General features: G+C 47.9%; 1 protein-coding gene across 5 annotated transcripts in view; it reads left to right on the top strand.

The window, feature by feature from the left end:
* DIAPH2 (diaphanous related formin 2) overlaps window positions 1-27,957 on the top strand; it is a 984,664-nt gene that overhangs the window by 252,060 nt on the left and 704,647 nt on the right. For all 5 annotated transcript variants that reach the window (XM_069985741.1, XM_069985740.1, XM_069985739.1 and 2 more), the window contains 3 exons: window positions 1,701-1,819; window positions 4,123-4,187; window positions 6,994-7,098. In XM_069985741.1, coding sequence (XP_069841842.1) covers window positions 1,701-1,819; window positions 4,123-4,187; window positions 6,994-7,098 — 289 coding nt within the window. The remainder of the gene's footprint in view (window positions 1-1,700; window positions 1,820-4,122; window positions 4,188-6,993; window positions 7,099-27,957) is intronic.

Below are 27,957 nucleotides of genomic sequence, written 5' to 3'. Positions count from 1 at the left end.
TAGTATATAGCAGTATATGGTATATAGCAGTGTATAATGTATAGTATATAGCAGTATATGGTATATAGCAGTGTATAATGTATAGTATATAGCAGTATATGGTATATAGCAGTGTATATAGTGATAGATGCAGATAGGGGCAACAGTGTATAGTATATAGCAGTATATGGTATATAGCAGTGTATATAGTGATAGATGCAGATAGGGGCAGCAGTGTACAGTATATAGCAGTATATGGTATATAGCAGTGTATATAGTGATAGATGCAGATAGGGGCAGCAGTGTACAGTATATAGCAGTATATGGTATATAGCAGTGTATATAGTGATAGATGCAGATAGGGGCAGCAGTGTATAGTATATAGCAGTATATGGTATATAGCAGTGTATATAGTGATAGATGCAGATAGGGGCAGCAGTGTACAGTATATAGCAGTATATGGTATATAGCAGTGTATATAGTGATAGATGCAGATAGGGGCAGCAGTGTACAGTATATAGCAGTATATGGTATATAGCAGTGTATATAGTGATAGATGCAGATAGGGGCGGCAGTTTGTCGCTGCGATAATCTGCATCAGGAAATCAATAGGTTCCTGTTAGTTTTTACATAACCTGATTCTGCCGACAGAAAGAAGGAAGAGAAATCACTTTGGTTTTGTTCCTGACACTGAGGAGTCTTATTGGCAGCGGTATAATAACAGTGACATGGCGCTCTAATATACCGCATCAATATTTATAAGGAGCACAGGGGATGTTATAGGCAATGTATCAGCTTACTGCCTCTATTAAAGGAGAAGTGTGTGTGTGTGGTGGTGGTGTGTGGGGGGGGGGATCACCGAAACCAACATGCTTACCGCCCTCTCCGTACCAGGCTGGTTTGGTGATCTCCTCCCTTGGCAACAGGTTTCCTTCCCAGGAGGGATATCCGGCTTTTCACGTGTTTCAGGACTCACAACTGAGGCTCCACGGACCCTTCTTTCACATATCCAAATTTTTTTAAGGGGGCGACTTATCACTGGAACACCCCCCCTAATATTGATTAAAGGAACAACCAAGCCGGGGGGGGGGGGGGGTGTCTCCAGTTAAGGAAACCGCCCCATCCAACAAGCCACAGTCTAGGATGACATGATGTGGGAAATACCCCAGCCAGGTATCCATCCACCGACAGCTGTTTAGTGCAATCTGCCCCTCATCAGTGTGGAGCAGGATTCTGGCTATTGGGAGCAATGCCTAGTAAGTGCATTCAAAGGAAAGATGGTGGACCTCAAGAAGATCAACCAAAACAGCAGAGAGACAACATCACCAGCTCAACATCAGTGAATCTTGGACCATTGCCCCCTTCCTGCTCCGAACTGATGAGGGGCAAATACCCCCAAACAGCTGTCGGTGGATGGATACCCAGCTCGGTTATTTCCCAGGTCATGTCATCCTTGACTGTGGCTTGTTGGATGGTGGTTTCCTTGACTGGAGACACCCCCCCCCCCCCCCCCAGTATAGTATCTGCACTGGGGACCAGGGAATATGATGTTGGTTACACAGAAGGAAGTCATGGTGCTTGTACCCGGCCTGACACCTCTCTGGGTAACAGATCTGAGCAGTAGTTGTCAGTTCTGGTTATGTCTATTATATATATGATATATGTGATGTATACATACCATACAGCGTGCACAATGTATAACCTCTTACTTCCCCCCGCAGGCCGCAGTACTATAAGGTCGTAGATGAATGTGTTGGACAAATCGTGTTACAATGTGGAGGAATGGATCCAGACTTCAAATACAAAGGACGGCTTGACGTAGATTTCTCTCATTTAGTAGGTGAGTGCCGGGGTCACCTGTCCCCCCATGTCTCTAAGAATTTCAACAAAGGGGGATTTAAGGCAAGAAGCCACAGGGACATACGAGATTAGCCAATATTTGGGTGTGCTGTGTGGCTGTGTGGCTGTGCTGTGTGGCTGTGCTCTCTGGATGGGCGGCACTGCTCCACAAGTGCCATCAGTAAAGTCCAAGTGCCACCAGTATAGTACAGGTGCCACCAGCATAGTACAGGTGCCACCAGTATAGTACAGGTGCCACCAGCATAGTACAGGTGCCACCAGCATAGTACAGGTTCCACCAGCATAGTACAGGTGCCACCAGCAAAGTACAGGTGCCACCAGCATAGTACAGGTTCCACCAGCATAGTACAGGTGCCACCAGCATAGTACAGGTGCCACCAGCATAGTACAGGTTCCACCAGCATAGTACAGGTGCCACCAGCAAAGTACAGGTTCCACCAGCATAGTACAGGTGCCATCAGCATAGTACAAGTGCCACCAGCATTGTACAGGTTCCACCAGCATAGTACAAGTGCCACCAGCATAGTACAGGTTCCACCAGCATAGTACAAGTGCCACCAATATAGTACCTTTATACTGTCATACCTCTATACCTCCATACCGCCATACCTCCATACCTTTATACTGTCATACCTCCATACTGCCATACCTCTATACCTCCATACCTCTATACCTCCATACCTTTATACCGCTATACCTCCATACCGCTATACCTCCATACCTCTATACCTCCATACCGCCATACCTCCATACCTTTATACCTCCATACCTCTATACCTCCATACCTTTATACCGCTATACCTCCATACCGCTATACCTCCATACCTCCATACCTCTATACCTCTAAACCGCCATACCTCTATACCCCCATACCTCTTTACCACCATATCTCCTCACATCCATAGCTCTATACCTTTATACCTCCATACCTCTATGCCTCCATGTCTCCTTACCTCTATGCCTCCATGGCTCCTTACCTCTATGCCTCATGGCTCCTTACCTCTATGCCTCCATGTCTCCTTACCTCTATGCCTCCATGTCTCCTTACCTCTATGCCTCTATAGCTCTTTACCTCTATGCCTCCATGGCTCCTTACCTCTATGCCTCCATGGCTCCTTACTGCTCACCTACCTCCATGGTTCCCTACATCTATACCTCCATGTCTCCTTACCTCTATGCCTCCATGTCTCCTTACCTCTATGCCTCCATGTCACTTACCTCTATGCCTCCATGGCTCCTTACCGCTCACCTACCTCCATGGTTTCCTACATCTATACCTCCATGTCTCCTTACCTCTATGCCTCCATGTCTCCTTACCTCTATACCTCCATGTCTCCTTACCTCTATGCCTCCATGGCTCCTTATGGCTCACCTACCTCCATGTCTCCTTACCTCTATGCCTCCATGTCTCCTTACCTCTATGCCTCCATGGCTCCTTACCTCTATGCCTCCATGGCTCCTTACCTCTATGCCTCCATGGCTCCTTACCTCTATGCCTATATGTCTCCTTACCCCTATGTCTCCATGGCTCCTTACCGCTCACCTACCTCCATGGCTCCTTACCTCTATGCCTCCATGTCTCCTTACCTCTATGCCTCCATGTCTCCTTACCTCTATACCTCCATGGTTCCTTACATCTATGCCTATATGTCTCTTTACCTCTATGCCTCCATGGCTCCTTACCTCTATGTCTCCATGGCTCCTTACATCTATGCCTCTATGCCTCCATGGCTCCTTACCACTCACCTACCTCCATGGCTCCTTACCTCTATGCCTCCATGGCTCCTTACCTCTATGCCTCCATGGCTCCTTACCTCTATGCCTCCATGGCTCCTTACCGCTCACCTACCTCCATGTCTCCTTACCTCTATGCGTCCATGGCTCCTTACCTCTATGCCTCCATGGCTCCTTACCTCTATATCTCCATGGCTCCTTACCGCTCACCTACCTCCCCATGGCTCCTTACCTCTATGCCTCCATGGCTCCTTACTACTCACCTACCTCCATGGCTCCTTACCTCTATGCCTCCATGGCTCCTTACCTCTATGCCTCCATGGCTCCTTACCGCTCACCTACCTCCATGTCTCCTTACCTCTATGCCTCCATGGCTCCTTACCGCTCACCTACCTCCCCTTGGCTATGTCACTTATATTTTTTACAACTACATGAAACATGGGCCCCAGTAACATCTGCCCCCATCTTCTGATGTCTCCTTCTCCCCTGGCAGGGTCCAGTTTGCACAGACCCCGGCTTCTTGTAACCCGCTTCTTTCTATTCTCTTAGATTTCTTGGTGGATAAAGCAAAAGTTGAAGAGAGTGAGCAGAAAGCGTCGGAGTTCTCCAAGAAGGTGAAGCCATTTATCATGGTCATTTACATCCCAGACAATTGGTTTTCTGTGATTAGGACGTTTTTAGAAGCCGTTTTCCCTCCCGGGATGGAGACAGCTATTGATCTGCTGTAGGAATCAATGTCGGGCTGCATTTTAACATGATCCTTGTCAGTATCACAAAGGTCAATATTGATGTATCAGGTCGGACGCTGACGCTACGTTGGGTTATGCGGTATTATTTTAACTAAGATCTGAAGCTTAACTACCTGAGCCCATGAAGTGGCCGATTGTTGTACTGGCTAATGCCGAATCCCTAACAAAGCCCCATCAGCGGTCAGATTGCTTCATCTCTGGCAGTGAAGGGTTTAAAGGGGACCTGGCACCGTATAATTCTCCCTGAGATACTCATGGGGGGAGGGAGGGGGGGGGGTCAGCTCCTCTGTATTAGAAAATCATGGCGGCTTTCCTGAAAACAAAGCTCCACAATTCTTACTGGGTTGTGTCAGGAGTTACAGCTCAGCGCCATTGTAGTGAATGGGACAGTCCTGCCATATCACACTCATCTGTGGACTGGTGCAGCAGAAAAAAGCAGCCATGGCTTATCTAATCTTGTACCTCCCCTTTAAGGCCAGTAGATTAGGGGTGAGTACTGTTGTGTGCAGGGTACCCCGCACCTCCCCATGCCGTCACTCGCTGGAGGAGTTGTCGCAGTGGATGAGTGGATGTGGGGGGCATGAGGAGGGGGGATGCAGGAGGCACGTGGAGGGGGGATGGAGGGCGCATGTGGAGGGGGGGACACAAAGAAGGGAAATGTGGGGGTCACGAGGAGGGGGCATATGGGGGGCACGAGGATGGGGGTGTGATTGATCAGTCTCCAGCCCCTCTCTCTCCTCTCCTGATGGATCAGTCTCCAGCCCCTCTCTCTCCTCTCCTGATGGATCAGTCTCCAGCCCCTCTCTCTCCTCTCCTGATGGATCAGTCTCCAGCCCCTCTCTCTCCTCTCCTGATGGATCAGTCTCCAGCCCCTCTCTCTCCTCTCCTGATGGATCAGTCTCCAGCCCCTCTCTCTCCTCTCCTGATGGATCAGTCTCCAGCCCCTCTCTCTCCTCTCCTGATGGATCAGTCTCCAGCCCCTCTCTCTCCTCTCCTGATGGATCAGTCTCCAGCCCCTCTCTCTCTCCTCTCCTGATGGATCAGTCTCCAGCCCCTCTCTCTCCTCTCCAGATGAATCAGTCTCCAGCCCCTCTCTCTTCTCTCCTGATGGATCAGTCTCCAGCCCCTCTCTCTCCTCTCCTGATGGATCAGTCTCCAGCCCCTCTCTCTCCTCTCCTGATGGATCAGTCTCCAGCCCCTCTCTCTCCTCTCCTGATGGATCAGTCTCCAGCCCCCTCTCTCTCCTCTCCTGATGGATCAGTCTCCAGCCCTCTCTCTTCTCTCCTGATGGATCAGTCTCCAGCCCCTCTCTCTCCTCTCCTGATGGATCAGTCTCCAGCCCCTCTCTCTCCTCTCCTGATGGATCAGTCTCCAGCCCCTCTCTCTCCTGATGGATCAGTCTCCAGCCCCTCTCTCTCCTCTCCTGATGGATCAGTCTCCAGCCCCTCTCTCTCCTCTCCTGATGGATCAGTCTCCAGCCCCTCTCTCTCCTCTCCTGATGGATCAGTCTCCAGCCCCTCTCTCTCCTCTCCTGATGGATCAGTCTCCAGCCCCTCTCTCTCCTCTCCTGATGGATCAGTCTCCAGCCCCTCTCTCTCCTCTCCTGATGGATCAGTCTCCAGCCCCTCTCTCTCCTCTCCTGATGGATCAGTCTCCAGCCCCTCTCTCTCCTCCTGATGGATCAGTCTCCAGCCCCTCTCTCTCCTCTCCTGATGGATCAGTCTCCAGCCCCTCTCTCTCTCTTCTCCTGATGGATCAGTCTCCAGCCCCTCTCTCTCTCTCTCTCTCTCCTGATGGATCAGTCTCCAGCCCCTCTCTCTCCTCCTGATGGATCAGTCTCCAGCCCCTCTCTCTCCTCTCCTGATGGATCAGTCTCCAGCCCCTCGCTCTCCTCTCCTGATGGATCAGTCTCCAGCCCTTCTCTCTCTGCTCTCCTGATGGATCAGTCTCCAGCCCCTCTCTCTCCTCTCCTGATGGATCAGTCTCCAGCCCCTCTCTTTCCTCTCCTGATGGATCAGTCTCCAGCCCCTCTCTCTCCTCTCCTGATGGATCAGTCTCCAGCCCCTCTCTCTCCTCTCCTGATGGATCAGTCTCCAGCCCCTCTCTCTCTCCTGATGGATCAGTCTCCAGCCCCCCTCTCTCTCTCCTCTCCTGATGGATCAGTCTCCAGCCCCTCTCTCTCTCCTGATGGATCAGTCTCCAGCCCCTCTCTCTCTTCTCCTGATGGATCAGTCTCCAGCCCCTCTCTCTCCTCTCCTGATAGATCAGTCTCCAGCCCCTCTCTCTCCTCTCCAGATGAATCAGTCTCCAGCCCCTCTCTTTCCTCTCCTGATGGATCAGTCTCCAGCCCCTGATTTATGACCAGATCAGATGTGAACTTTCTATCCTAAATAGGCATAGAGGTTCGTTCAGGAGAGCACAGATAAAGGCTGGTGAGTGAGAAAAGGTTCTGTGATCACTTTCCCTCTATTCTGCATTATGTATGATATATAAGAACAGTGAGGATGTAGAAAAGAAACTAAGCAAATTTTTTCCCCACAAATCCCTGTGTCTTGGGGGTGACGGCTCCGGTCTTCTTCTTCTTTCTTCTTCTGACCTCATATAAATCTTCCCTAGAACGTTCAGGGCAGAGTCTCTGGGAATCTCTGACTTTCCACTCTGATTCTTGCAGTTTGATGAGGAGTTCACGGCGCGGCAGGAGGCGCAGGCCGAGCTTCAGAAACGGGAGGAGAAGATCAAAGAGCTGGAAAGCGAGATCCAGCTGCTGCGAACACAGGTAATCAAGCAGAACATGGAGGATATGTCAGGACCAGTCTGCGCACGCCCTGCGCTGCCCACAATGCCCTCTTGCCCTTCTGGGATATTTTTACCCTTTAGTCGACATATGTGATTTTTGCAAAAAAATAGATGAAAAAACAGACTGCAAAACACCCAGTGTGAACCCGGCCTTAGTGCAGTCTATGGCGTCTTGTATCCCAGATCTCTTTCCTCACTGAAGAGACCCAGCAGAGTGTGGATAGCCGGGCAGCAGATGAGACTACTCCCCCCAGCATAGCCGAGGTGTCGGGCAGCAGATGAGACTACTCCCCCCAGCATAGCCGAGGTGCCGGGCAGCAGATGAGACTACTCCCCCCAGCAGAGTGTGGATAGCCAGGCAGCAGATGAGACTACTCCCCCCAGCAGAGTGTGGATAGCCAGGCAGCAGATGAGACTACTCCCCCCAGCAGAGTGTGGATAGCCGGGCAGCAAATGACACTACTCCCCCCAGCATAGCCGAGGTGCCGGGCAGCAGATGAGACTACTCCCCCCAGCATAGCCGAGGTGCCGGGCAGCAGATGAGACTACTCCCCCCAGCATAGCCGAGGTGCCGGGCAGCAGATGAGACTATTCCCCCCAGCATAGCCGAGGTGTCGGGCAGCAGATGAGACTACTCCCCCCAGCATAGCCGAGGTGCCGGGCAGCAGATGAGACTACTCCCCCCAGCATAGCCGAGGTGCCGGGCAGCAGATGAGACTACTCCCCCCAGCATAGCCGAGGTGTCGGGCAGCAGATGAGACTACTCCCCCCAGCATAGCCGAGGTGCCGGGCAGCAGACGAGACTACTCCCCCCAGCATAGCCGAGGTGCCGGGCAGCAGATGAGACTACTCCCCCCAGCATAGCCGAGGTGTCGGGCAGCAGATGAGACTACTCCCCCCAGCATAGCCGGGCAACAGATGAGGGGGCAGGGGTCCTGCATCCCAGTGCGGGGGTCCTGTATCCCAGTGTGAGGATCCTGTATTCCAGTGTGGGGGTCCTGTAATCCAATGTGGGGGTCCTGTATCCCAGTGCGGGGGTCCTGTATCCCAGTGCGGGGGTCCTGTATCCCAGTGCGGGGGTCCTGTATCCCAGTGCGGGGGTCCTATATACCAGTGCGGGGGTCCTATATACCAGTGTGGGGGTCCTGTATACCAGTGTGGGGGTCCTGTATACCAGTGTGGGGGTCCTGTATCCCAGTGTGTGGGTCCTGTATACCAGTGTGGGGGTCCTGTATCCCAATGTGGGGGTCCTGTATCCCAGTGTGAGGGTCCCGTATCCCAGTTTGGGGGTCCTGTATCCCATCCTAGTGTGGGGGTCCTGTATCCCAGCGCGGGGACCCTATATCCTAGCTCGGGGGTCCTGTATCTCAGTGTGGGGGTCCTGTATCCCAGTGTAAGGGTCCTGTAATCCAATGTGGGGGTCCTGTATGCCAGCGCGGGGACCCTGTATCCCAGTGTGGGGGTCCTGTATCCCAATGTGGGGGTCCTGTATCCCAGTGTGGGGGTCCTGTATCCCAGTGTTTGGGTCCTGTATCCCAGTGTTTGGGTCCTGTATCCCAATGTGAGAGTCCTGTATCCCAATGTTTGGGTTCTTTATCCCAGTGCGGGGGTCCTGTATCCCAGTGTGAGGGTCCTGTATCCCAGTGTGAGGGTCCTGCATCCCAGTGCGGGGGTCCTGTATCCCAGTGTGGGGGTCCTGTATCCCAATGTTTGGGTCCTTAATCCCAGTGTGGGGGTCCTGTATCCCAGTGCGGGGGTCCTGTATCCCATCCCAGTGTGGGGGTCCTGTAATCCAATGTGGGGGTCCTGTATCCCAGTGCGGGGGTCCTGTATTCCATCCCAGTGTGGGGGTCCTGTAATCCAATGTGGGGGTCCTGTATCCCAGTGCGGGGGTCCTGTATCCCATCCCAGTGTGGGGGTCCTGTAATCCAATGTGGGGATCCTGTATCCCAGTAAGGGGGTCCTGTATCCCAGTGTGGGGGTCCTGTATCCCAGTGTGAGGGTCCTGTATCCCAGTGTGGGGGTCCTGTATCCCAATGTGGGGGTCCTGTATCCCAGTGTGAGGGTCCTGTATACCAGTGTGGGGGTCCTGTATCCCAATGTGGGGGTCCTGTATCCCAATGTGGGGGTCCTGTATCCCAGTTTGGGGGTCCTGTATCCCATCCTAGTGTGGGGGTCCTGTATCCCAGTGTGGGGGTCCTGTATCCCATCCTAGTGTGGGGGTCCTGTATCCCAGCGCGGGGACCCTATATCCTAGCGCGGGGGTCCTGTATCTCAGTGTGGGGGTCCTGTATCCCAGTGCGGGGGTCCTGTATCCCAGTGTGGGGGTCCTGTATCCCAGTGTGGGGGTCCTGTATGCCAATGTGGGGGTCCTGTATCCCAATGTGGGGGTCCTGTATCCCAGTGTAAGGGTCCTGTATCCCAGTGTAAGGGTCCTGTATTCCAGTGTGGAGGTCCTGTATCCCAGTGTGGGGGTCCTGTATCCCAGTGTAAGGGTCCTGTATCCCAGTGTAAGGGTCCTGTATCCCAGTGTAAGGGTCCTGTATTCCAGTGTGGAGGTCCTGTATCCCAGTGTGGGGGTCCTGTATCCCAGTGTGGGGGTCCTGTATCCCAATGTGGGGGTCCTGTATCCCAGTATGGGGGTCCTGTATCCCAGTGTGGGGGTCCTGTATCCCAATGTGGGGGTCCTGTATCCCAGTACGGGGGTCCTGTATCCCAGTACGGGGGTCCTGTATCCCAATGTGAGAGTCCTGTATCCCAATGTGAGAGTCCTGTATCCCAATGTTTGGGTCCTTTATCCCAGTGCGGGGGTCCTGTATCCCAGTGCGGGGGTCCTGTATCCCAGTGTGGGGGTCCTGTATCCCAGTGAGGGGGTCCTGTATCCCAGTGTGGGGGTCCTGTATCCCAGTGTGGGGGTCCTGTATCCCAATGTGGGGGTCCTGTATCCCAATGTGGGGGTCCTGTATCCCAGTACGGGGGTCCTGTATCCCAGTACGGGGGTCCTTTATCCCAGTACGGGGGTCCTGTATCCCAGTACGGGGGTCCTGTATCCCAGTACGGGGGTCCTGTATCCCAGTACGGGGGTCCTGTATCCCAGTACGGGGGTCCTGTATCCCAGTACGGGGGTCCTGTATCCCAGTACGGGGGTCCTGTATCCCAATGTGAGAGTCCTGTATCCCAGTGTGAGGGTCCTGTATCCCAGTGTGGGGGTCCTGTATCCCAGTACGGGGGTCCTGTATCCCAGTGTGGGGGTCCTGTATCCCAGTGTGAGAGTCCTGTATCCCAATGTTTGGGTCCTGTATACCAGTGTGAGGGTCCTGTATCCCCCCTGTGGTGTCTCCAGCTTCAGCCGCAGTCACGTTCCTGAGATGAAACCTGATCCCTGAGGAAGTTGTGAACAATCAGAGGTTGTTGGGTAAATCACATTACAATAATCCTGACTGCATTACAGCTTAATGAGCAGCGGCCCGGGACTCGCTGGAGCCACCGGCTGAGAGATGTGCGCACCGCTGCCGCCGCCGCTATCCGAGCCGGTAACACGAGCCGCTAAAAAGCCTTTAAAGCAAATGGCTATTAGCCTCACACCGGCGGCAGCTGATACATGCTTCTCCTTACTTACACATACACACAGCACGCCCTCATATACACTGTATACCTGTTGTAGCTGATATATCCTGGTCCTTACACATACACACAGCACACCCTCATATACACTGTATACCTGTTGTAGCTGATATATCCTGCTCCTTACACATACAGATACAGCACGCCCTCATATACACTGTATACCTGTTGTAGCTGATATATCCTGCTCCTTACACATACAGCACGCCCTCATATACACTGTATACCTGTTGTAGCTGATATATCCTGCTCCTTACACATACAGCACGCCCTCATATACACTGTATACCTGTTGTAGCTGATATATCCTGCTCCTTACACATACAGATACAGCACGCCCTCATATACACTGTATACCTGCTGTAGCTGATATATCCTGCTCCTTACACATACACACAGCACACCCTCATATACACTGTATACCTGTTGTAGCTGATATATCCTGCTCCTTACACATACAGATACAGCACGCCCTCATATACACTGTATACCTGTTGTAGCTGATATATCCTGCTCCTTACACATACAGCACGCCCTCATATACACTGTATACCTGTTGTAGCTGATATATCCTGCTCCTTACACATACAGCACGCCCTCATATACACTGTATACCTGTTGTAGCTGATATATCCTGCTCCTTACACATACAGATACAGCACGCCCTCATATACACTGTATACCTGTTGTAGCTGATATATCCTGCTCCTTACACATACAGATACAGCACGCCCTCATATACACTGTATACCTGCTGTAGCTGATATATCCTGCTCCTTACACATACAGATACAGCACGCCCTCATATACACTGTATACCTGTTGTAGCTGATATATCCTGCTCCTTACACATACAGATACAGCACGCCCTCATATACACTGTATACCTGCTGTAGCTGATATATCCTGCTCCTTACACATACACATACAGCACGCCCTCATATACACTGTATACCTGTTGTAGCTGATATATCCTGCTCCTTACACATACACACAGCACGCCCTCATATACACTGTATACCTGTTGTAGCTGATATATCCTGCTCCTTACACATACAGCACGCCCTCATATACACTGTATACCTGCTGTAGCTGATATATCCTGCTCCTTACAGATACACACAGCACGCCCTCATATACACTGTATACCTGCTGTAGCTGATATATCCTGCTCCTTACAGATACACACAGCACGCCCTCATATACACTGTATACCTGCTGTAGCTGATATATCCTGCTCCTTACACATACAGCACGCCCTCATATACACTGTATACCTGCTGTAGCTGATATATCCTGCTCCTTACACATACAGATACAGCACGCCCTCATATACACTGTATACCTGTTGTAGCTGATATATCCTGCTCCTTACACATATACACAGCACGCCCTCATATACACTGTATACCTGTTGTAGCTGATATATCCTGCTCCTTACACATACAGCACGCCCTCATATACACTGTATACCTGTTGTAGCTGATATATCCTGCTCCTTACACACACAGCACGCCCTCATATACACTGTATACCTGCTGTAGCTGATATATCCTGCTCCTTACACATACAGACACAGCACGCCCTCATATACACTGTATACCTGTTGTAGCTGATATATCCTGCTCCTTACACATACAGCACGCCCTCATATACACTGTATACCTGTTGTAGCTGATATATCCTGCTCCTTACACATACAGCACGCCCTCATATACACTGTATACCTGTTGTAGCTGATATATCCTGCTCCTTACACATACAGCACGCCCTCATATACACTGTATACCTGTTGTAGCTGATATATCCTGCTCCTTACACATACAGCATGCCCTCATATACACTGTATACCTGTTGTAGCTGATATATCCTGCTCCTTACACATACAGATACAGCACGCCCTCATATACACTGTATACCTGTTGTAGCTGATATATCCTGCTCCTTACACATACAGATACAGCACGCCCTCATATACACTGTATACCTGTTGTAGCTGATATATCCTGCTCCTTACACATACAGCACGCCCTCATATACACTGTATACCTGTTGTAGCTGATATATCCTGCTCCTTACACATACACACAGCACGCCCTCATATACACTGTATACCTGCTGTAGCTGATATATCCTGCTCCTTACACATACAGCACGCCCTCATATACACTGTATACCTGCTGTAGCTGATATATCCTGCTCCTTACACATACAGCACGCCCTCATATACACTGTATACCTGCTGTAGCTGATATATCCTGCTCCTTACACATACAGCACACCCTCATATACACTGTATACCTGCTGTAGCTGATATATCCTGCTCCTTACACATACAGCATGCCCTCATATACACTGTATACCTGCTGTAGCTGATATATCCTGCTCCTTACACATACACACAGCACGCCCTCATATACACTGTATACCTGTTGTAGCTGATATATCCTGCTCCTTACACATACAGCACGCCCTCATATACACTGTATACCTGTTGTAGCTGATATATCCTGCTCCTTACAAATACACACAGCACGCCCTCATATACACTGTATACCTGTTGTAGCTGATATATCCTGCTCCTTACACATACAGCACGCCCTCATATACACTGTATACCTGTTGTAGCTGATATATCCTGCTCCTTTCACATACAGATACAGCACGCCCTCGTATACACTGTATACCTGCTGTAGCTGATATATCCTGCTCCTTACACATACAGCACGCCCTCATATACACTGTATACCTGTTGTAGCTGATATATCCTGCTCCTTACACATACAGCATGCCCTCATATACACTGTATACCTGCTGTAGCTGATATATCCTGCTCCTTACACATACAGCATGCCCTCATATACACTGTATACCTGCTGTAGCTGATATATCCTGCTCCTTACACATACAGCACACCCTCATATACATTGTATACCTGTTGTAGCTGATATATCCTGCTCCTTACACATACACATACAGCACGCCCTCATATACACTGTATACCTGTTGTAGCTGATATATCCTGCTCCTTTCACATACAGATACAGCACGCCCTCATATACACTGTATACCTGTTGTAGCTGATATATCCTGCTCCTTACACATACAGCACGCCCTCATATACACTGTATACCTGCTGTAGCTGATATATCCTGCTCCTTACACATACAGCACGCCCTCATATACACTGTATACCTGTTGTAGCTGATATATCCTGCTCCTTACACATACACACAGCACGCCCTCATATACACTGTATACCTGCTGTAGCTGATATATCCTGCTCCTTTCACATACAGATACAGCACGCCCTCATATACACTGTATACCTGTTGTAGCTGATATATCCTGCTCCTTTCACATACACATACAGCACACCCTCATATACACTGTATACCTGCTGTAGCTGATATATCCTGCTCCTTACACATACAGATACAGCACGCCCTCATATACACTGTATACCTGCTGTAGCTGATATATCCTGCTCCTTACACATACACACAACACGCCCTCATATACACTGTATACCTGCTGTAGCTGATATATCCTGCTCCTTACACATACAGCACGCCCTCATATACACTGTATACCTGCTGTAGCTGATATATCCTGCTCCTTACACATACAGCACGCCCTCATATACACTGTATACCTGCTGTAGCTGATATATCCTGCTCCTTACACATACACACAGCACGCCCTCATATACACTGTATACCTGTTGTAGCTGATATATCCTGCTCCTTACACATACAGCATGCCCTCATATACACTGTATACCTGCTGTAGCTGATATATCCTGCTCCTTACACATACAGCACGCCCTCATATACACTGTATACCTGCTGTAGCTGATATATCCTGCTCCTTACACATACAGCACGCCCTCATATACACTGTATACCTGCTGTAGCTGATATATCCTGCTCCTTACACATACACACAGCACGCCCTCATATACACTGTATACCTGTTGTAGCTGATATATCCTGGTCCTTACACATACACACAGCACACCCTCATATACACTGTATACCTGTTGTAGCTGATATATCCTGCTCCTTACACATACACACAGCACGCCCTCATATACACTGTATACCTGTTGTAGCTGATATATCCTGCTCCTTACACATACAGCACGCCCTCATATACACTGTATACCTGCTGTAGCTGATATATCCTGGTCCTTACACATACAGATACAGCACGCCCTCATATACACTGTATACCTGTTGTAGCTGATATATCCTGCTCCTTACACATACAGATACAGCACACCCTCATATACACTGTATACCTGCTGTAGCTGATATATCCTGCTCCTTACACATACAGATACAGCACGCCCTCATATACACTGTATACCTGCTGTAGCTGATATATCCTGCTCCTTACACATACACACAACACGCCCTCATATACACTGTATACCTGCTGTAGCTGATATATCCTGCTCCTTACACATACAGCACGCCCTCATATACACTGTATACCTGCTGTAGCTGATATATCCTGCTCCTTACACATACAGCACGCCCTCATATACACTGTATACCTGTTGTAGCTGATATATCCTGCTCCTTACACATACAGCACGCCCTCATATACACTGTATACCTGTTGTAGCTGATATATCCTGCTCCTTACTTACACATACAGATACAGCACGCCCTCATATACACTGTATACCTGTTGTAGCTGATATATCCTGCTCCTTTCACATACACATACAGCACGCCCTCATATACACTGTATACCTGCTGTAGCTGATATATCCTGCTCCTTACACATACAGCACACCCTCATATACACTGTATACCTGCTGTAGCTGATATATCCTGGTCCTTACACATACAGATACAGCACGCCCTCATATACACTGTATACCTGTTGTAGCTGATATATCCTGCTCCTTACTTACACATACAGCACGCCCTCATATACACTGTATACCTGTTGTAGCTGATATATCCTGCTCCTTACACATACAGCACGCCCTCATATACACTGTATACCTGCTGTAGCTGATATATCCTGCTCCTTACACATACAGCACGCCCTCATATACACTGTATACCTGTTGTAGCTGATATATCCTGCTCCTTACACATACAGCACGCCCTCATATACACTGTATACCTGCTGTAGCTGATATATCCTGCTCCTTACACATACAGATACAGCACGCCCTCATATACACTGTATACCTGCTGTAGCTGATATATCCTGCTCCTTACTTACACATACAGCACGCCCTCATATACACTGTATACCTGTTGTAGCTGATGGCGGATTGTTCCATATCATCAGTAACGTTGTGTCAGGACGGTTTACTGTCAGCCGCCAGGAGGTGGGCCGGTCCTAAAGTCTGCGGTTACTCCCTGATTGATGAACGTTTAGTATTTCTGGGAATCATTAGGCGGAATAATATACGACCTAATCTAGTAATTTGTCAGATGGAGGAATATACGTTTATGGATCAGCCCTTAAAATATTCTGCATGTGATAAAACTGTGAATATAAGGAAAATAACCCATAAAGTACATCACAGAATCCGCAGCAAGGAGACCCCATGTGGTTTGGATATTTTTTATAGGAAATTTATCTATCTCCTATCTATCTCCTATCTAACTATCTCCTATCTATCTATCTATCTATCTATCTATCTATCTATCTATCTATCTATCTATCTATCTATCTCCTATCTATCTCCTATCTATCTATCTCCTATCTATCTATCTATCTATCTATCTATCTATCTATCTATCTATCTATCTCCTATCTATCTCCTATCTATCTCCTATCTATCTATCTATCTATCTATCTATCTATCTATCTATCTATCTATCTCCTATCTATCTCCTATCTATCTATCTATCTATCTATCTATCTCCTATCTATCTATCTATCTATCTATCTATCTATCTATCTATCTATCTCCTATCTATCTCCTATCTATCTCCTATCTATCTATCTATCTATCTCCTATCTATCTATCTCCTATCTATCTATCTATCTATCTATCTATCTATCTATCTATCTATCTCCTATCTATCTCCTATCTATCTATCTCCTATCTATCTATCTATCTATCTATCTATCTATCTCCTATCTATCTCCTATCTATCTATCTATCTATCTATCTATCTATCTATCTATCTATCTCCTATCTATCTATCTATCTATCTATCTATCTATCTATCTATCTATCTCCTATCTATCTATCTATCTATCTATCTATCTATCTATCTATCTCCTATCTATCTATCTCCTATCTATCTATCTGTCTGTCTGTCTATCTATCTATCTATCTATCTATCTATCTCCTATCTATCTATCTATCTATCTATCTATCTATCTATCTATCTATCTCCTATCTATCTATCTCCTATCTATCTATCTATCTATCTATCTCCTATCTATCTATCTATCTATCTATCTATCTATCTATCTCTCACTGTGCACTCCCAGTTTAAAGTGACTCTGTACCCACAATCTGACTCCCCCCCTTGTACCTTCGGATAGCTGCTTTTAATCCAAGATCTGTCCTGCGGTCCGTTCGGCAGGTGATGCGGTTATTGTCCAAGAAACAACTTTTAACACTTACAACCCTGTGCCCTGCGGGAGTATCTGTGCCCTAACTTTGCACCACCCCTCTGTCCCTCCTCCCCACCCTCTTCATCATTAGGAATGCCTCTAGAACATTTTCTCCATGCTGAACATTGCACAGGGGAATAGGGCACGGGGCTGCCAGTTTAAAAGTACATTTTGTGCACAATAACTGCATCACCTGCCAAACGGACCGCAGGACAGATCTTGGATAAAAGCAGCTATCCGAAGGTACAAGTGGTTTGGGGGGGTCAGGAGAAACAATCCCCCCAGGTTACAGCCCATCCCTCCACCTCTCTCTTATTTGACGTTAACTGTAGAATAATAAGTGAAGATTAGTGATGAGCGAACGTGCTGGTCTGAGCTTGGTACTTGATCGAGTATTAGGGTACTCGTTACTTGGACGAGCATCTCGCGATACTCGAGAAAATCTCATCATCCGTTTCCTGTAAGTTTGGGCGCTATTTCTCAGCCAATAAACATGCAGGAGACTCTTTGGTGCATCCTGCGATGACGTGGGACCCATCCATGTCGATAGCAGCGATTGGTTGGCCAGATGAGATGACCCTGCCAGATAAAAATCTCGGTCGCCGTGGCTCGGCTCACATGTATGCTGGAAGAGATTAGGGAGAGAGCTGCTGCTTCTCAGGGAGAGCGTTAGGGAGGGAATTAGCATTCCAGTAGGCAGGGAATACTAGCAATACAAACAAACAGACCTTGTAAGGGCTGGGACTTGCAGTGCAGCTACCACAATTTCAGCAGCACACTGTGGTGACCGGCTGCTGGCAGAAAGGGGGCATTAGGTGTTGTATACACCCCTAAGAAGTGCTCAGTGTACTCTTATATGATTTTGTGGCTGGTGGTGCTGCTGTACTACACTGTATTGCTGGGATTTGTAGTACACCTGCATAGAACTTCACTGCTTATACATTTTTTTATTTATGTCTTATTGAAGCCATATCCAAGCTCACTGCTAATTACCCTGTGTATTGTATTACCCTGTGTATTGTATTACCCTGTGTAATTAGCAGTGAGCTTGGTTGCGTGTGACATGGGGCGGAACCTGGTGGCGGCTCTGCAACTCGGCAGCCTCACACATGTACCATGCCTGGTCCACTTCTTCAACCTAGTGTTGCTGCTGTTCCTTAAAACCTACCCCAATGTGGCTGACTTGCTCACCAAGGTGTACCGCATCTGTGCGCATTTCTGCAAGTTGCTCGAGTTTCCCATTGACTTCAATGGGGTTTGTTACTCGAAACGAGCACTCGAGTATCGGAGATTTTCGTCTCGAGTAACGAGCACCCGAGCATTTTAGTACTCGTTCATCACTAGTGAAGATTCTCGAGCTGCAAATAATCTGTTATTTAATAAACTTCAAAAGACGTAAAATAATTCCAAACTTTAATATATTGGGTTGTGTGAGTTTAATAACGTGGCTCGGTGTTGTGCCACCCGCTCGCCTTCCTGCTCGCCCACCGCCCTTATCTCCTCTATCTTTTAATTAGATGTGGAAGTACTTTGTTTTATCTATTCCTTGCGGTAATAATATAATAATGGACAGTAATAATACAGCCGGGAGAGGAGACGATTTGGGCTTCAAATAAACGACGCCGTAAAATTATTTATTTTCTCTTATTTCTTTGCTGCCTAATCAGAAGAATCATCCAGAATAAAACACATGGACTGTATTTTAGGTAGCGGCAGGTGGCATCAGAGCAGAAATCACTAAAGGACCCTTCTCTGGGTGGTGGTTCATGGTATCACAGCTCTCATTGTGCCCTACCCCTGCCCCGGGGCATTCCCCGACCTACAATACATCCACAATGGTGGCTCCACCCATGAGGAATGGGCTGTCATTGACCTACAATACATCCACAATGGTGGCTCCACCCATGAGGATCGGGCTGGCATCAAACTACAATACATCCACAATGGTGGCTCCACCCATGAGGATCGGGCTGGCATCGAACTACAATACATCCACAATGGTGGCTTCACCCATGAGGATCGGGCTGGCATCGAACTACAATACATCCACAATGGTGGCTCCACCCATGAGGAGCAGGCTGGGACCGAACTACAATACCTCCATAATGGTGGCTCCACCCATGAGGATCGGGCTGGCATTGACCTACAATACCTCCACAATGGTGGCTCCATAAACCATCAGAACCAATCCTCTTCAGATCATCTTGTCAGATGGGTCAGGCACCGCTCCTAAACTCATCCAAGAACTTTTAGACATTTTCTGACAAACTTTTCAGAAATGTTCCTGTGCCAAATAACCTGATGGTGATAAAATCCTGAGAACATTTCCTCTGAGACCCCAGGGAGTCTCTTTGTATTCCGCATCTCTTCATACAGGGACCTTGTATCTTGTGGATCCATATGGCACCTCCATGAGGAAATGTGCTCCACCCTAAACAGAAGGAAAGCTTCTCCATATATAATGACAGCTACATGTCTACAGTACCGACCCATAGAAGCCGAGACGAGGTCCATGCAGCAGATCCACGCTATGGTCACATGTATAAAGCATAGGAGAGTCATGGTCTTATATCAGGTGCTTATAGAATGTATAGATGTCCTATTTTTGTGCCCTCCCAGCCCCCATGTCCCCCCCAGCACCTGTGTCCCCCCCAGAACCCGTGTCCCTCCCAGCTCCCGCATCCCTCCCAGCCCCCGTGTCCGGCCCAGCACCCGTGTCCCTCCCAGCCCCCGTGTCCCCCCCAGCCCCCGTGCCCCCCCCAGCCCCCGTGTCCCCCCCAGCCCCCGTGTCCCCCCAAGCACCCGTGTCCTCCCGAGCCCCCGTGTCCCCCCCAGCCCCCGTGTCCCTCCCAGCCCCCGTGTCCCCCCCAGCCCCCGTTGTCCCCCCCAGCCCCCGTGTCCCTCCCAGTACCCGTGTCCCCCCAGCCCCCGTGTCCCCCCCAGCCCCCGTGTCCCCCCCAGCCCCCGTGTCCCCCCCAGCCCCCCTGTCCCCCCCAGCCCCCGTGTCCCCCCCAGCCCCCGTGTCCCCCCCAGCCCCCGTGTCCCCCCAGCCCCCCTGTCCCCCCCCGCCCCCCTGTCCCCCCCAGCCCCCGTGTCCCTCCCAGCCCCCGTGTCCCCCCAGCCCCCGTGTCCCTCCTGCTTCCCTTAGTTATGGCCTTACTACATCATAGATGTTGTCACCAGCCAAATCACAGGAGGTTGTTGGCTCCCATGGACACCCACCATCTGGTCCTGCGAGCTTCCTATATTCTAAGTACTAGCCTGCAATAATATGTCACGGGAAAACCTGCATAAAGACCTACAAACAACCGTGCGTCTATAATAGCCTCTAAAAGAGCACAACAAATAGAACATAACAAAAGTGCATGAAAAATAAATCCATCCAAAACGACATTAATTGTTCCATTCAGTACTGGTGTAATACTATGGATGGTGGCGGAGCGTACACAGTTATATATCAGTCATACTGTACTGGTGTAATACTATGGATGGTGGCAGCATACAGTTATATATCAGTCATACAGTACTGGTGTAATTCTATGGATGGTGGCGGAGCGTACACAGTTATATATCAGTCATACTGTACTGGTGTAATACTATGGATGGTGGCAGCATACAGTTATATATCAGTCATACAGTACTGGTGTAATACTATGGATGGTGGCGGAGCGTACAGTTATATATCAGTCATACAGTACTGGTGTAATACTATGGATGGTGGCGGAGCGTACACAGTTATATATCAGTCATACAGTACTGGTGTAATACTATGGATGGTGGCGGAGTGTAGACAGTTATATATCAGTCATACAGTACTGGTGTAATTCTATGGATGGTGGCGGAGCGTACACAGTTATATATCAGTCATACAGTACTGGTGTAATGCTATGGATGGTGGCGGAGCGTACACAGTTATATATCAGTCATACAGTACTGGTGTAATACTATGGATGGTGGCAGCATACAGTTATATATCAGTCATACAGTACTGGTGTAATGCTATGGATGGTGGCGGAGCGTACACAGTTATATATCAGTCATACAGTACTGGTGTAATACTATGGATGGTGGCGGAGCGTACACAGTTATATATCAGTCATACAGTACTGGTGTAATACTATGGATGGTGGCGGAGCGTACACAGTTATATATCAGTCATACAGTACTGGTGTAATGCTATGGATGGTGGCAGCGTACACAGTTATATATCAGTCATTCTTCAGTCATACAATACTGGTGTAATACTATGGATGGTGGCAGCGTACACATATATATATCAGTCATACAGTACTGGTGTAATACTATGGATGGTGGTGGAGCGTACACAGTTATATATCAGTCATACAGTACTGGTGTAATACTATGGATGGTGGCGGAGCGTACACAGTTATATATCAGTCATACAATACTGGTGTAATACTATGGATGGTGGCAGCGTACACAGTTATATATCAGTCATACAATACTGGTGTAATACTATGGATGGTGGCAGCGTACACAGTTATATATCAGTCATACAGTACTGGTGTAATACTATGGATGGTGGTGGAGCGTACACAGTTATATATCAGTCATACAGTACTGGTGTAATACTTTGGATGGTGGCGGAGCGTACACAGTTATATATCAGTCATACAATACTGGTGTAATACTATGGATGGCGGCAGCATACAGTTATATATCAGTCATACAGTACTGGTGTAATACTATGGATGGTGGCAGCGTACACAGTTATATATCAGTCATACAATACTGGTGTAATACTATGGATGGCGGCAGCATACAGTTATATATCAGTCATACAGTTACTGGTGTAATGCTATGGATGGTGGCAGCGTACACAGTTATATATCAGTCATACAGTACTGGTGTAATACTATGGATGGTGGTGGAGCGTACACAGTTATATATCAGTCATACAGTACTGGTGTAATACTATGGATGGTGGCAGCGTACACAGTTATATATCAGTCATACAGTACTGGTGTAATACTATGGATGGTGGCAGCGTACACAGTTATATATCAGTCATACAGTACTGGTGTAATACTATGGATGGTGGCGGAGCGTACAGTTATATATCAGTCATACAGTACTGGTGTAATACTATGGATGGTGGCGGAGCGTACAGTTATATATCAAGTCATACAGTACTGGTGTAATGCTATGGATGGTGGCGGAGCGTACACAGTTATATATCAGTCATACAGTACTGGTGTAATACTATGGATGGTGGCAGCATACAGTTATATATCAGTCATACAGTACTGGTGTAATGCTATGGATGGTGGCGGAGCGTACACAGTTATATATCAGTCGTACAGTACTGGTGTAATACTATGGATGGTGGCGGAGCGTACAGTTATATATCAGTCATACAGTACTGGTGTAATACTATGGATGGTGGCAGCGTACACAGTTATATATCAGTCATACAGTACTGGTGTAATACTATGGATGGTGGCGGAGCGTACACAGTTATATATCAGTCATACAGTACTGGTGTAATGCTATGGATGGTGGCGGAGCGTACAGTTATATATCAGTCATACAGTACTGGTGTAATACTATGGATGTTGGCGGAGCGTACACAGTTATATATCAGTCATACAGTACTGGTGTAATACTATGGATGGTGGCGGAGCGTACACAGTTATATATCAGTCATACAGTACTGGTGTAATACTATGGATGGTGGCAGCGTACACAGTTATATATCAGTCATACAGTACTGGTGTAATACTATGGATGGTGGCGGAGCGTACACAGTTATATATCAGTCATACAGTACTGGTGTAATACTATGGATGGTGGCGGAGCGTACACAGTTATATATCAGTCATACAGTACTGGTGTAATACTATGGATGGTGGCGGAGCGTACACAGTTATATATCAGTCATACAGTACTGGTGTAATACTATGGATGGTGGCGGAGCGTACACAGTTATATATCAGTCATACAATACTGGTGTAATACTATGGATGGTGGCAGCGTACACAGTTATATATCAGTCATACAATACTGGTGTAATACTATGGATGGTGGCAGCGTACACAGTTATATATCAGTCATACAGTACTGGTGTAATACTATGGATGGTGGTGGAGCGTACACAGTTATATATCAGTCATACAGTACTGGTGTAATACTTTGGATGGTGGCGGAGCGTACACAGTTATATATCAGTCATACAATACTGGTGTAATACTATGGATGGCGGCAGCATACAGTTATATATCAGTCATACAGTACTGGTGTAATACTATGGATGGTGGCAGCGTACACAGTTATATATCAGTCATACAATACTGGTGTAATACTATGGATGGCGGCAGCATACAGTTATATATCAGTCATACAGTACTGGTGTAATGCTATGGATGGTGGCAGCGTACACAGTTATATATCAGTCATACAGTACTGGTGTAATACTATGGATGGTGGCGGAGCGTACACAGTTATATATCAGTCATACAGTACTGGTGTAATACTATGGATGGTGGCAGCGTACACAGTTATATATCAGTCATACAGTACTGGTGTAATACTATGGATGGTGGCAGCGTACACAGTTATATATCAGTCATACAGTACTGGTGTAATACTATGGATGGTGGCGGAGCGTACAGTTATATATCAGTCATACAGTACTGGTGTAATACTATGGATGGTGGCGGAGCGTACAGTTATATATCAAGTCATACAGTACTGGTGTAATGCTATGGATGGTGGCGGAGCGTACACAGTTATATATCAGTCATACAGTACTGGTGTAATACTATGGATGGTGGCAGCATACAGTTATATATCAGTCATACAGTACTGGTGTAATGCTATGGATGGTGGCGGAGCGTACACAGTTATATATCAGTCGTACAGTACTGGTGTAATACTATGGATGGTGGCGGAGCGTACAGTTATATATCAGTCATACAGTACTGGTGTAATACTATGGATGGTGGCAGCGTACACAGTTATATATCAGTCATACAGTACTGGTGTAATACTATGGATGGTGGCGGAGCGTACACAGTTATATATCAGTCATACAGTACTGGTGTAATGCTATGGATGGTGGCGGAGCGTACAGTTATATATCAGTCATACAGTACTGGTGTAATACTATGGATGTTGGCGGAGCGTACACAGTTATATATCAGTCATACAGTACTGGTGTAATACTATGGATGGTGGCGGAGCGTACACAGTTATATATCAGTCATACAGTACTGGTGTAATACTATGGATGGTGGCAGCGTACACAGTTATATATCAGTCATACAGTACTGGTGTAATACTATGGATGGTGGCGGAGCGTACACAGTTATATATCAGTCATACAGTACTGGTGTAATACTATGGATGGTGGCGGAGCGTACACAGTTATATATCAGTCATACAGTACTGGTGTAATACTATGGATGGTGGCGGAGCGTACACAGTTATATATCAGTCATACAGTACTGGTGTAATACTATGGATGGTGGCGGCGTACACAGTTATATATCAGTCATACAGTACTGGTGTAATACTATGGATGGTGGCAGCATACAGTTATATATCAGTCATACAGTACTGGTGTAATACTATGGATGGTGGCGGAGCGTACACAGTTATATATCAGTCATACAGTACTGGTGTAATACTATGGATGGTGGCGGAGCGTACAGTTATATATCAGTCATACAGTACTGGTGTAATACTATGGATGGTGGCGGAGCGTACACAGTTATATATCAGTCATACAGTACTGGTGTAATACTATGGATGGTGGCGGAGCGTACAGTTATATATCAGTCATACAGTACTGGTGTAATACTATGGATGGTGGCAGCATACAGTTATATATCAGTCATACAGTACTGGTGTAATACTATGGATGGTGGCGGAGCATACAGTTATATATCAGTCATACAGTACTGGTGTAATACTATGGATGGTGGTGGAGCGTACACAGTTATATATCAGTCATACAGTACTGGTGTAATACTATGGATGGTGGCGGAGCGTACACAGTTATATATCAGTCATACAGTACTGGTGTAATACTATGGATGGTGGCGGAGCGTACACAGTTATATATCAGTCATACAGTACTGGTGTAATACTATGGATGGTGGCAGCATACAGTTATATATCAGTCATACAGTACTGGTGTAATACTATGGATGGTGGCAGCGTACACAGTTATATATCAGTCATACAGTACTGGTGTAATACTATGGATGGTGGCAGCGTACACAGTTATATATCAGTCATACAGTACTGGTGTAATACTATGGATGGTGGCGGAGCGTACACAGTTATATATCAGTCATACAGTACTGGTGTAATACTATGGATGGTGGCAGCGTACACAGTTATATATCAGTCATACAGTACTGGTGTAATACTATGGATGGTGGCGGAGCGTACACAGTTATATATCAGTCATACAGTACTGGTGTAATACTATGGATGGTGGCAGCGTATACAGTTATATATCAGTCATACAGTACTGGTGTAATACTATGGATGGTGGCGGAGCGTACACAGTTATATATCAGTCATACAATACTGGTGTAATACTATGGATGGTGGCGGAGCGTACACAGTTATATATCAGTCATACAGTACTGGTGTAATACTATGGATGGTGGCGGAACGTTTTTTCATGTGACTTAATATTTCAGTTTTATCGCTAAAACCTTGGAATTCTTTTTTTTTTAAACTGCTTTTTTTTTTGCTTGGTATCCAGTATAAACTTGTGTGCGCTGTGTGAGATCATCCCCATGTAAGATGGATGGGGAACGTTCCAGCTCCTTCCATCCACAATAAGTGGTGAGTCCCGGAGCCAGGGATGGATAGAACTCAGGTGGTGGAGATGTCGCCTGTGGATCTCTGTCAGTTCTAGCATAACGCAGGTGTTTAGGCCGGGATGGGGGGGGGGGGGGGGGTGCTCCGAGTACGAGAGACAATTTCCCTTCACTTTAAATTCCCTTTATGACTATGAGATCGTCAGAGCCGGGAATCCGCCACCGTTTGTCATTCACCAGGAAAATTTAGCAACGCAGTAAATGCCAGTCTCAGTTTGTGCCCGGAACAGACGCCAGTCCCGGCCATAGTGTCCCCCGCAGCTTCACACAACATCAGAGAAAGTTTCTGCAGCTGAAGTTTGGATATTCTGGAGTTTTCTGCTTTATAAAGCACACGTCACATAGCTGGAAATGTATTCACGTGTAATGCTGCATTCCACCTATGGAGGCGCTGTAGGGAGATCCCTGTGATCAGAATATTATTATAGGACACTTCCAATAGAGATACATTGTTTTCCGTGGACTCCACCTTAAAGTGAGACTTTCCACCTTTTTGCATTCTGACGTCTCTACACAGATGTTATGGGTACATTGTTATATCTTATTTTATATCACACATCATGCTGCTTGTTCAAGTAAAAAGTGATCTTTTATCATCTGCAGATTGTGCTAAGTGGTGGTTAAGCTATGATATCAAGGAGGGGCGGGGCAGCCTTGACATCACAGGGACATAGGCCTCGATGATCATTTGAACAGGCTGGCCTTAACGTCTAGGCCCCACCCCCTCTAGGTCGGCCCATATCAATGGGTGTCGAGGGGGCGGGGCCTATGTGACGAAGATGTCATGGCGAGGCAGAACAATGGTGGCACTGTGGGTGGGGCTAAGTGGCGCTGTTGGTGTGAAGCCCCGCTCACTTTGCACAATCTGCAGTTAATTTACCCATTACACCTGTGTAGAGAAGTCAGAATGCAAAAAGGGGGACAGGGTCACTTTAAATATATATTTATACATTACTTCACCCATAGAACAGAGGGCGACCCATGAAACAGAGGGCGACCCATAGAACAGAGGGCGACCCATAGAACAGAGGGCGACCCATAGAACAGAGGGCGACCCATGAAACAGAGGGCGACCCATAGAACAGAGGGCGACCCATAGAACAGAGGGCGACCCATAGAACAGAGGGCGACCCATAGAACAGAGGGCGACCCATAGAACAGAGGGCGACCCATGAAACAGAGGGCGACCCATAGAACAGAGGGCGACCCATAGAACAGAGGGCGACCCATAGAACAGAGGGTGACCCATAGAACACAGGGCGACCCATAGAACAGAGGGCGACCCATAGAACAGAGGGCGACCGATAGAACAGAGGGCGACCCATAGAACAGAGGGCGACCCATAGAACAGAGGAGCGATCCATAGAACAGAGAGCGACCCATAGAACAGAGAGCGACCCATAGAACAGAGGGCGACCCATAGAACAGAGGGCGACCCATAGAACAGAGGGCGACCCATAGAACAGAGGGCGACCCATGAAACAGAGGGCGACCCATGAAACAGAGGGCGACCCATAGAACAGAGGGCGACCCATGAAACAGAGGGCGACCCATAGAACAGAGGGCGACCCATAGAACAGAGAGCGACCCATAGAACAGAGGGCGACCCATAGAACAGAGGGCGACCCATAGAACAGAGGGCGACCCATAGAACAGAGAGCGACCCATAGAACAGAGGGCGACCCATAGAACAGAGGGCGACCCATAGAACAGAGGAGCGATCCATAGAACAGAGAGCGACCCATAGAACAGAG

The sequence above is a fragment of the Dendropsophus ebraccatus genome, chromosome 10 (assembly GCF_027789765.1).
Source record: "Dendropsophus ebraccatus isolate aDenEbr1 chromosome 10, aDenEbr1.pat, whole genome shotgun sequence".
Classification (NCBI taxonomy): Eukaryota; Metazoa; Chordata; class Amphibia; order Anura; family Hylidae; genus Dendropsophus; species Dendropsophus ebraccatus.
Note: the sequence above shows the minus strand (reverse complement) of the source record. Positions and strands in the feature narration are given on the sequence as shown.